The following is a 10,926-nucleotide window of genomic DNA, read 5'->3' on the forward strand; positions in this document are numbered from 1 at the left end:
TCGACTTAGGAAGATGGAGAAGGCCATACAACGGTCACCCAGTTGGACACGAAGCGGACGTCCTGTGGTGGTCCCAGGGGCTCTGTTTCCATGCGGAACGATCCACTGCGGGAGCCAGTTCAACAGCGGAGGCGTCCCGTTATTGTTATCCGAGACATAGATGGGTCCCAACGGCAAGGGGCTAGTTGACACTGCATGGAGGCTAGAGTCTTGCCGCCCGCTTAAACAGGTAGGCTATAAATCCGTAAGACATCCCTCCGGGCGGCTATGGAGTCGAACCTAGACTAAGGAATATTCTCGAGTGGTTATCGGGTCTAGGCCACTATCAAGGAGCCATCACGATGTTCTCGGTTCGATGAGGGGAGAAAAGGGTCAAGAGAATGTTCTCGCACCCGAATGCACACGAATCGGCAATGGTGGAAGGAATATATCGATCTGCATGGGTTCGTTACACTAGCATTCCGCATGCTGACTATAGGATTGTGATCCTGTGCGGCTCTAGCGGAATGGATAGGGCAACCATCAGGCGCATCACCACCACGCCCATCCCATAGCTATTCAATCCACTGGTGCCCAGCCTTTCGTGGTGGGATCTAATTGCAAAGAGGGGGGTGTTCTGGGAGAAGCGAGTCTGGAAGAAGGTTAAGCTCATCTTGGGTCGACGGATCGCAATGCGGTGCGGGTGGGGGGTCTTGGCAAGGCTAGAAGCCGGGTAGGTTCAGTCCTGGATGATTGGAGATCGAGAATGTTCTTGCTATTGTTATTGTCAACTTTGTGCCTTGTCATCAATGAGTTGAAAGTAGAGGGATTCAGTAGATGCCCCGGGATTTGTGTCTCGAGGGGGGGGGGAGGAGTAATGGACGAACCGATCAGTGGAATGTTGACTATGGCGGGGATCTATGGTTTTTCCGGCCTCGGATCCGAACCCACTGTGACTGGCAGGTTCCAAGGCAGAGCTCCGATCTTTCAAGGTTTCTCACTCTCCCCGAGGGTTTGTGACAACTATACCTTGTTTACCAAACTTAATTCATGCATCAAGGAGGATGTGAACTGATGGGCCAATCTACAACCTACCTTCCTTGCAACGAGATCCTGTCTCGCGGTAGTAACGGCCGATTCAGTCTCTAGAGAGGAATCCACCAGAATGTGTGTCGTCCACCACATCCCTCGCAGCAATGCTTATTCACCAACGCGCTTGCTGATTTGCCGCATCTTTAATCCGGTCTCATCCTAAGAATAGGCACGCACCCGCGCAGTTCTGCTGGGCTGGACTCTTGGAGATCGACTGAAAGAGATTGCCAATAGGAGGAGAATCCTGGGATAATTTTAGACGTGTTTGACGGAATTGGATTATGTGGAAATCGAGTTCTGATTTGGAAGGCAGTCGGTATATCTGAATCGCAGCTGTATCGAGGCCTCTAGTACTAGTATGACCAAACAACTTGGAATGTCATAGACCAGTATGAACGTGTGATGAGCATATTGCCGCTGCTCTGAAAGGGTAAAATAGCCATCGGACAAGCATACAGTCCGTTGATGCTAGTCTATCTGCCAAACTGCGGGCCGCTCGGGTAGACGGCTGCAGTCCCACCATGGGACGTAGACATTTATTTTGGGTTCAAGTTTGCGGCACTACATAGAACACCAGACTCGAATTGGCCATTCAAGAGTACTTGAATTATTGATTCGGGCTGGTCAATGACGGTGGGTAATCTACAGGGCGCTTCTCCTCAACTGTCCCTCTGCTCACGATTACATGTCATCCAGGGCAAGGCCCGGCAATAGAGTTCAAGCCACCCTGCAGCAGAAGGCAGGAGACCAGGTTCTGCTCATCCCTGGATTGATTCGATTCCAGAGTCGTTGATATAAATTATCGAATTAATGTACAGTACTTGCACCGCACTGGACTTGCCCGCACCTCAATGGCCGGGAGTTATCCCGACCAATGAGAATTCGGCTGCAACATTCCCTTCCGTCCAGTCTGCACGGGTCAGGATTGTTGCATTCCTCAGAGAAACCCGAATATTGCACTTCACCCTATCACTACCTGAGTGAGCTATAGCAGTAATTAAGCGTGGAAGCGACACAGTTGGTCGAACGTTGCAGCCTGGGGGTAATGAGGTCACAACACGGAATTGAAGCTGCAACCAGACCATAGGTCGTGCTGGAATTTTGCGAGCGGACCAGCCGGTTGTTAAGGCTGACTTGACTTTGTGAATGGCCAAGGTGGTCTCTCATCACTCTTATACTGTATCACTCGTAGGCCCGCTGCCTCCGTGCCGAAGCTGGAGAGTGTCAGGACGCAATTGACCTTCCGTGATAAGCTCTGAAGAGTGCGAGTCGACCCGGCTAGACCGGACATGACGACGTAGATGGGTAATGCGCTAAAATTACTAAGTCACTGAGGAGATGTTGATTCTCACTGCAATTGGAGTGTGAAAGTCGATGTGATAGTGGTGACGTGATGGTGACCGGAGTGTGGTCGTCATACTGACCGGGTAGTAATTGACTTGACTTGATTGGCGTGTCGCGATGATGAGTGCTATAAGAACAGGTTAATGGGAGAAAGATTAAAGAAAGCGATCAAGAGAGATCAGCTTTCTGCGACTCATTGTGTCAGTGATTTGTGTTTGTAGCCGAACAAAGGTGAAGAATGACTACTCGGCCGTTGCAAGCGTTGGGCGGAGCTCTGGGGGCGATGGCCCCAACCGATTCGCTGTTCCAGGGCGCCAATGAGGGGCCCGCCCAGACTGCCGCCAAACTGACGGGCGTGCAAACCGTCGGCCAACGCGCCGACGATGCTTCTTACTTCACTAACAATGAAGGCATTCCCTTTCCCGACCCCGCTCACAGCAAGACTGCGGGGGGTATTCCCGTCATCTCCGATACTTTTCTCATTCAGAAGCAGCAGCATTTCAATCGCTCCAAGAACCTGGAGCGTATGGTTCATCCTTGTGCGTTGTCTGGATTGATTGTTGTGCTCTTGCGTTTGATTCCCTCATTAACCCATTAACCCCACTACAGGCGGTAGTGGCGCCTTCGGATACTTCGAGACCACCAAGGACGTTTCCTCGCTGACAAAGGTGACGACGATCTTCCATTTACGACCGTGGGAGAGTAACTAATTGTTCAGGCCAACTTTCTGAGATCCTCCGGTGTCCGAACCCCCGTCTTCGTCCGCTTCTCGACCGTCACCCTCGGCAGAGAGTTCCCCGACCTCGCCCGGAACCCTCGCGGTTTCGCCATCAAATTCTACACCGGGGAGGGCAACTATGACATTGTGGGATTGAACTTCGTATGTCTCTTGACGAGTCATCTGCCGACTGCCACTGATACCCGGATCTAGCCAGTCTTCTTCTGTCGCGACCCGATTCAAGGCCCCGATGTGATCCGCTCCCAGTACCGCAACCCCCAGAACTTTCTGCTGGACCACAACTCGCTGTTTGATTTGCTTGCGAACACACCAGAGGGGTATGTGGCAATCCTGCGAGGGAAGGGACTGCGCTGACCGTCACCAGTAACCATGCAGGAATGATGTTCTTCAGCGACCATGGTACGCCGGTCGGATGGCGGAATCAGCATGGCTACGGCTGTCATACTTTCCGATGGTAGGTGATACCCGAGTGGATTTGGGGTACGACTCTGACACAGGGCAGGGTGAATGCCGAGGGCCGATTCGTCTACATCAAGTACCACTTCCTCGCCGACGGCGGCCAAAAACAGTTCACCGCCGATGAAGCCCAGCAGCACGCTGGAGCTGACCCAGACTACTCCAAGCGCGATCTCTGGAGAGCGATCGAGAACGGAGAAAAGGTCTCCTGGACCGCCCACGTCCAGATCATGCAGCCCGAGGATGCCGATCCGTCCGTACTGGGCTTCGACCCATTCGATGTCACCAAAGTGTGGCCGAGAGACAAGTTTCCGGTAAGAGGACATCGAAGCATCCAAGATTCTCAAAACTGACAGTGACCAGATGGTCGAATTCGGCAAGCTCGTGCTCAACAAAAACCCCGAGAACTTCCACCGCGACGTCGAGCAGGCCGCTTTCTCGCCGGGCAGCATGGTGCCCGGCATCGAGGACAGTCCGGACCCGCTCCTGCAATTCCGCATGTTCTTCTACCGGGATGCGCAGTACCACCGCATTGGCATCAACCTCCATCAGATCCCAGGTACTACATCAGCCCCTTCCTCGCTATCTCCTCGAACCGCAGCACACTAACCATTCCAGTCAACTGCCCCTTTATGACCAAATCGTACTCTTCGCTCAACTTCGACGGCCAGATGCGTGTCGACGCCAACCACGGCATGAAGCCGCAATACGTGCCCAACAGCTTCGCCCACAAGTTCCGGCCCGACACCGCCGAGGCGCCATACCAGGTGGCGGACAACAACGTCGGGCGCAAGTCGCACTTCTACCACGAGGGCAAGGACTCGGAGTATGACCAGCCGCGCGAGCTGTACCACCGGGTGATGGACGACCGCGCGCGCCAACACCTGCACGACAACACCGCGCGGCTGCTGCGGGTGGTAGAGTACCCCGAGATCCAGGCCAAGTACCTGGCGCAGCTGTATCGGGTGGCGCCCGCGTATGCGCGCGGCGTGTACGATCTACTGCCGGAGAAGAAGTTCGAATTTAGCGAGGTGGAGAAGCGGTCGCAGGGGGCGGAAAGCGCGGGCAAGACGGCCAAATTCATGCCCAGCGTCGAGACGGACAAGCTGGTGGGGATGTGTCCAGCGATGCCGATTTACAATGTTTGAGGTCTATGCTTTGATAATGGTTGACGCGAGGCTAGTGTATGTCTGTCTCACGTTTGAGTCTGGTGTTGGTTACGCTGTTCCATGAAAACTGGTCATTCTATTAATCTGCAAACTATCTCAACTGTCACTAAGTCGTACACATAGTACGATATACAATGCACAAGGCAAGGAAGTAGTCCTCGGTTGCAAGACAAGCCCGTCGACTGAGTCGCTCAGGACATGCATGCACTGAAACGCAGGGAGAGAATGAGGTTCGTTAGAATCGCGACAAGCCAATAGAGATCCAATGAACCCACCCCACACACCCAAGCGGGCGGTGCGCCCGTCTCGCGCGTAGTCAACAGTAAGTAACTCGCACAAGCACAAGCACAAGCACAAGCTACCCACGCAGACGAACGGCACGACATCTCGCAAGATCCAAGCGCACGCATGCATCCAGATCCCACGAGCGAGCAGCCACAAATCCAATTCACCCGGCCGGCCACATGAATCGACTCCTCAATCAACGTCTCAAATCCTTCAGCCGCCTCGTCTCGCGCACAACCTTCCCCTTCTTCTTCTTCTTAGACTTCGCTCCCTGCGAGGCATTCTCCTTCTCGTCACCGCTGTACTCGGCAGAGGGCCCCGGCGTCGAGCGCGGAGAACTCGCCTCCTCGGCCTCCTGACTACTTTCCCGGGCTATGCGCTTCAGGAGCGCGTTGCGGCAGTAGGGACAGCTTTTCTCACGCGCGGTCTGGTAGATCTGCTCGCAGGTGGGGCATTGCGTGATGTGTCCGCGGTCGAAGCAGGAGAGTTTGAAGGGCGTTCTGCATACTGTGCTATACACTATATTAGCTTGATTCGACGGATTGGGGGTAGAAACGGCGGGACTTACCAGTGATGAGGCATGTTGTTCGGTATGTTTGCCTGTGAGAGCAGGTAAGTAAGTGCTGCAATGGTTGCGTTAGTCGTGTCTGTCCTTGTGAGTTATACAATCTGTATAGTTGGGTTGTGGGGAGGTTGAGCATTTGTCTATCTTCTCAACCAAGGTTACGGCGACGGGTGGTGCCGTACTTATAGCTCCTCTGGCTGGTTGCGATAGGAGAATACAGACTGGCGATCTTGAGGGAGTTTTCAGTCCTGCATTTGTTCTTGCGTGCGTCTGCGTGGGCAGACGACGGTATACAACGCCATTGTTGCGGACAATAGAGACAATGAGAGGTTCTTTGTTCCGACATTGTTCTTTGTCGTTCGGGATCGTGAGCCTTGTTGACTGCTTCGCTTGCATGCTCGTATTCCGAGCATCGTGGTGTTGGCATTTGGGGGTTGGTTATAGGGTGGTGTTGATGAGGTATAGCTGTCTTGGTCGTTCTCTGTCTCAGCCAATGACCTCTAGATATATTGGAAGAGAGTAAACCACATATAGATACTCAAATATAACCAAAACCCTACAACATCCTCTCCCACACGCTTCTCGGTCATGGTCTGCATACTGTTCTAGCAGCCTACAGCTAAGGTCAACCTACTGACATGCTGAACCCTAACACAGCTTGGCAAGCGCATTCCCCTGGGCCATTCACCAGACTTGGCTCATGAGCAGCAGAATCAACTCCCTCATCATCAACAGCACTCTGCTTGACTTCAAATGTTCAGCTGCCCTGCTTCATCCACATCCGCTCGACCGGGCTGCCCCGCGCGGCAATCTAAATGATTAATCTCGGACAATGCTTGGCCCCTGCCAAACCACGTCACTGCAAGATCCGCAGCAGGTCTCGGACATATATTTTCCAGGGAATCGGATATTGGCAGCGCAGACTTCTTCAGGGACGCCCCACGCGGGGTAATGCCGGGGTCGCGTCAATTGGGCGCTGGTTTGCTCGATCACTGCTTCATCACCGGTACAATGACGACCGAACAGCAGCAGCGCCTTAGCAACAAGACGCAGAGTCAGGCCTGGCGACATCCACCCCCTGGCCGAGTCAATCAGTCTGCTCGATGATTGCTGGAAACTGTGCTCAATTTCTCCATATGGTGGGGTGAAGCCAAAGAGGGTGCACATAAAAGCTACACCCGTCATGACGAGCAGCCTCTCGCGCAACACACCCCCAACCATACCTCCATCCCAAAGAAAACCAAAATGAAGCTCAACCTCATAACCTCCCTCCTCGCTCTAGCAGGGGGCACCAACGCCCATCCCAAAACCACGCCCCGGGCCCCCCTCTTCCTCCTCGCCGGCGACAGCACAACTGCCAAACAATCCACCGGCGGCGGCGGCTGGGGCAACGGCTTCATCAACACAACGCTGCACCACGGCGCGACAGGGATCAACTACGGGGTCAACGGGCGCACAACCGTAAGCTACCGAGCAGACGGGTACTGGGCAACCGTGCTGTCCAAAGTCACGGCGTCGCGCAACGAGGCCAATCCCTACGTGACGATCCAATTCGGACACAACGACCAGAAACCCGCGGCCAACATCTCGATCACAGAGTACACGAGCAACCTGGAGAGGTTCGTGACTGAAGTCCGCGCCGCCGGCGGCAACCCCATCCTCGTCACGCCGCTGTCGCGCCGCGGCTACGATAACTCCACCGGCGTGCCCCGCGTCGTCGAGAACCTGGCTGCCCAGCGCGCGGCCACCATCGCGGCTGCCCGTGCCACTGGCGCCACGTTCATTGATCTCAATGAGGCCAGTACCCGCTACTTGAATAGTATTGGGCCCGCCGATGCGTGGACGTATAACCTTAATCCTGAGGATCAGACGCATCTGAATGCGCAGGGGAGTGTGGTTTTTGGGGGCCTGGTGGCGCTCTTGATTGAGGGGGCGTTGCCTGAGTTGAAGGAGGAGGGGTTTGTGGGTGTTGAGAAGAAGTTGGAGGTTGCGTTGGATGAGAGGAAGTATTTTTGGCCTTAGGGCGGCTTTTTGTGCTGTGTAAGAAGGTGGGTTGGGGGGGGGGGGGGGGGGGGGGGTTGTTTGATGTATCTGGCTACGGTTGATTGTCTATACTCGAATGTATGTGCTTCCACATCTGCTGCGGATTTATCCGTGAAGATAATTCTTGTGGACCGTGTAAATGCACCTGCAACCAGGTTGAGATACATTTTGGGGTAGTCTCCCCATCATGCCTTGAGGTGATCTGTGGCCCTGACTCCGGTTTTCTGATTCAGCAGTGGATTTATGATGTATAGCGATTACTGCGTTGGAAGGATGCATCGGACTAGAGAGTTGAGAAGCTGTTATATTGGGGTTCGATGTCGACTGGTTGATTTCTCGGGGAGTATTGGAGAGGATGTGGTATGCTTGCAAAAAAATGACCCTGAGCATATTTAAGACCAGACTGAACTATGTGCTATACTTCGATTTCCCTGGTTTGAAGATATTGGTACCCAGGCCTTTTGAAAGTAAACTCTTGCTTGACCGCCCAGTATTATTCATTTACCCACTTGAGCTATCTGCATCGGGGTCCGCAGGAGCTGATATGCTTCTATGTGTCGAAGATATGTGCTTGTAGCATTTCCTGGAGCTATACCACCAGGAGGTGCGATAAATGATATCTATAGTATTGACTCACTCCTCTCAGTCAGTAGGACTCAGTGACCTGATTAGGGCGACGATGTGTTGCATTCAGTGTTATATGTAGAGCTCTCATCTGATGATACCCTATCATCAGGTTCTGCTCAGCTGGGTTTCTTAGCCAGTACGACCTCAATGAGTTTGAGACGAGCTAGGCTGGGTTCGTAGAGTAACGCCAGTATAGAGGGAGAATTTGTTATTTGACTCCTGTTTTTACCAGTCCCTCTTCCCCAGGCAAATGTGCTCGTGTATAAATGCGGTTGGGGCAGAAGTGACGCTTAGCTCACGATGACCCTTGCGATTGAAGGCTTACCATGATGTATCGTTCGGAAGAACAGCTTCAGCATAACCGATGAAGGTGTTGAGTAGCCATAGCCAAGAAAGGTCAGGAATATCATGTCAAACCACTAAGGATTGAGACGGTGCTCATCCAAGCAGGAGGCAAATCCGGCCGATAACTATAGATAGTAGTCCACCTCGACACTACCCTTACACTGAGTCAACACACCCCCGCCAACCATCTGTGCTCGTGCAAGAATCATGCACCAAGCGTACATACCAGCTGCATACACCCACCGATTGCATACATATCGCCGCTTGCTCCAGCGTGGAATCCACGAATCTTAGCCAAGTGCCTGATGCACGGCACGAGGATCCGACGCAAAGAAGCGAGATAGCGGACAGTGCGATAATGATATGATCACAAATGTCAGGGCCAGGCCAGATACGAGATAGGGGGCAAACAACCAGGTTGCATTGCGGCGATAATGAATAGGCTTGGCAGGTCCAACCTCGCCGCGTCGCAGATCGGTTTTTCTTCGGAAGAATTCGCGATCTCTTCCCGGACAGCCGTGCGGATGCAGGAATTTTTCCTGCAGCGCTATCGCCAGAGACACCGGGTTCTAAAAACACCGCAAGTGGCGTGTCGGGCGATTCAGAGCTTGCCACCCTGTCATTTACCCTGATCGAGTAGTCCAGGTCTCGGTATGATCAAGCAAGCTCCTTAAACCCACGAGCACCGATTGTTGGGAGGGCGGCTGCAGGGACCATCGCTCGGCCTGTGCACCTGGCGGTCGCGCACAAGTGATCGATGGGGCCAGCACGAAATCACCAACGCTTTCTGCACGGCGGGCCGTGGGACAGCCTGTGGGCTCGATGGCGTGCCTATCAATGCCAGCAGTTGTCGACCCTCGACGGTAGGGCGGACGGGAATTACGGTTATCTATCAGCGAAAACCTGCCTCCGATCGTCGTGAGGACTCCAGCCACCATGCCATTTTGTCCGTCCGGTCTCGTAGGGTCGGACATCCAGACCAGACCATGGATCTGCGCGACTCGACCTGCCGGGAGACATGCATTAGCAGTCTAATTGCAGCCCTGAGTATCACGGAGTTGCCTCAAATCATCCTCGGACATTCTGCTTGGATCTCCACTGCCCCAGAAACCCACAGCTCAGCAGTCTAGCTATCTCGCACGGTGCTTGCAAGGCTCCATCCTGTGTACTGTAGAGTGCAGGATCGGCGACAGCCGCATTAACGCTCCACATTGTGCGTGATACCATGTATGACTGTAAGGCGCAGTTTCCCAGAAGGTTTGGAAACTGGGTGTAGACGCGATACAGCGTACAATACATAATTTCAGAGTCAGTCGATTCCAGCACTAGGACGATAGAGGCGTAGTGGGATGATGGTGTCTGTACTTATGCACGTCCTACTTGTCTAGCGCATGCGGTAGCATCAGGAACGGTTTAAACACCCGTCCGGCCCAGGAGGATCCCTGCCAGGCTAGGATCCGGTGGCTGGGGAAAATGACCATCCACATTGCTTTGCGCGGCCCGTCATTTGGCAGGACTCTGCCATTAGTACTCGTGTGGACTAGTTCGGTGGCACCTCTGCTGGTGATACGTATCATGCAACAGTTGGCGCACGGCGACTCTCCACAGATTCAAGCCCAGAGGATATTACTCCAAGTGACTAACCCAAACCGGTGATTGGGGAACAGGCTGGCTGGTAACAGCTGTGAGACTAGTAGCCATCGTTGTAAAGGTCCGACCTCGCCGGAAGACAACTCGCGACATCGATAACTCCAAGGGTGGTGCTCACGAAAGGAGCTGTGGCTTAACACCGTTATTGCTCCGAGGTTCAGGGTATCAGCTACTGCGGATCCCTTATAGCAACACGTTGTTATAGCACGATCCCCGAGTTCTGCAGCAGCATCGATGGAACCAGAGGGCGCACGAGGGAGCCGTCGCAACACCTTCGAAATTAATGACTGGTCAGAGCTCCAATAGTGGGTCGGTCGGTGGGACATCGAGCAACGCCTTCAAGTGGCCCGCACGGAGTCGGAGTGTTCAACCTGACAGCAGCACCTATCATGACCCTGACTCTTATTACACCAGCGCCATCAATCAGGATAGCAGATGGAAGATGGCGTGCTAGGCTAGTCAAGCATGATTCAAGCAGCACTGAGCTATATCTGAGGACGACGCCGCCCAATCATGATCTTCGTGCGTAATAATACCTCAATTAGCCCAGGATGAGACCGGGGGTGGACTAGTACTGTACTCCTAGGTACTAGGTAGCAGGTACCTCACCAGTGAGCGAAAAACGCCTCCCC

At 53.7% G+C, this 10,926-nt stretch overlaps 4 protein-coding genes across 4 annotated transcripts; 3 read left to right on the forward strand and 1 right to left on the reverse strand.

The window, feature by feature from the left end:
- Nucleotides 1–2,596: 2,596 nt before the first annotated feature.
- BO97DRAFT_403847 (catalase) lies at nucleotides 2,597–5,003 on the forward strand. Its single transcript, XM_025694828.1, has 8 exons — nucleotides 2,597–2,954; nucleotides 3,025–3,083; nucleotides 3,134–3,295; nucleotides 3,347–3,471; nucleotides 3,519–3,608; nucleotides 3,657–3,924; nucleotides 3,974–4,169; nucleotides 4,229–5,003. Exons 1-8 carry the CDS (start codon nucleotides 2,654–2,656, stop codon nucleotides 4,756–4,758), a joined length of 1,731 nt encoding a protein of 576 aa, XP_025553946.1. The 5' UTR covers nucleotides 2,597–2,653; the 3' UTR covers nucleotides 4,759–5,003.
- A 132-nt stretch (nucleotides 5,004–5,135) lies between these two features.
- On the reverse strand, nucleotides 5,136–5,646 carry BO97DRAFT_441292 (uncharacterized protein; the record flags this gene model as incomplete). The annotated part of the gene is made up of 2 exons (XM_025698157.1): nucleotides 5,136–5,576; nucleotides 5,633–5,646. The coding sequence occupies 2 exons, from the start codon at nucleotides 5,644–5,646 to the stop codon at nucleotides 5,261–5,263; spliced, it is 330 nt and encodes a 109-aa protein (XP_025553947.1). The 3' UTR covers nucleotides 5,136–5,260.
- An 804-nt stretch (nucleotides 5,647–6,450) lies between these two features.
- BO97DRAFT_464119 (putative esterase) lies at nucleotides 6,451–7,651 on the forward strand (the record flags this gene model as incomplete). Its single annotated transcript, XM_025699484.1, has 1 exon — nucleotides 6,451–7,651. Exon 1 carries the CDS (start codon nucleotides 6,875–6,877, stop codon nucleotides 7,649–7,651), a length of 777 nt encoding a protein of 258 aa, XP_025553948.1. The 5' UTR covers nucleotides 6,451–6,874.
- Nucleotides 7,652–10,016: 2,365 nt separating this feature from the next.
- Nucleotides 10,017–10,654, forward strand: BO97DRAFT_403848 (uncharacterized protein). Its single transcript, XM_025694829.1, has one exon. The coding sequence runs from the start codon at nucleotides 10,118–10,120 to the stop codon at nucleotides 10,298–10,300; it is 183 nt and encodes a 60-aa protein (XP_025553949.1). The 5' UTR covers nucleotides 10,017–10,117; the 3' UTR covers nucleotides 10,301–10,654.
- Nucleotides 10,655–10,926: the final 272 nt, after the last annotated feature.

The sequence above is a fragment of the Aspergillus homomorphus genome, assembly GCF_003184865.1.
Source record: "Aspergillus homomorphus CBS 101889 unplaced genomic scaffold BO97scaffold_7, whole genome shotgun sequence".
In the NCBI taxonomy this organism is placed as follows: Eukaryota; Fungi; Ascomycota; class Eurotiomycetes; order Eurotiales; family Aspergillaceae; genus Aspergillus; species Aspergillus homomorphus.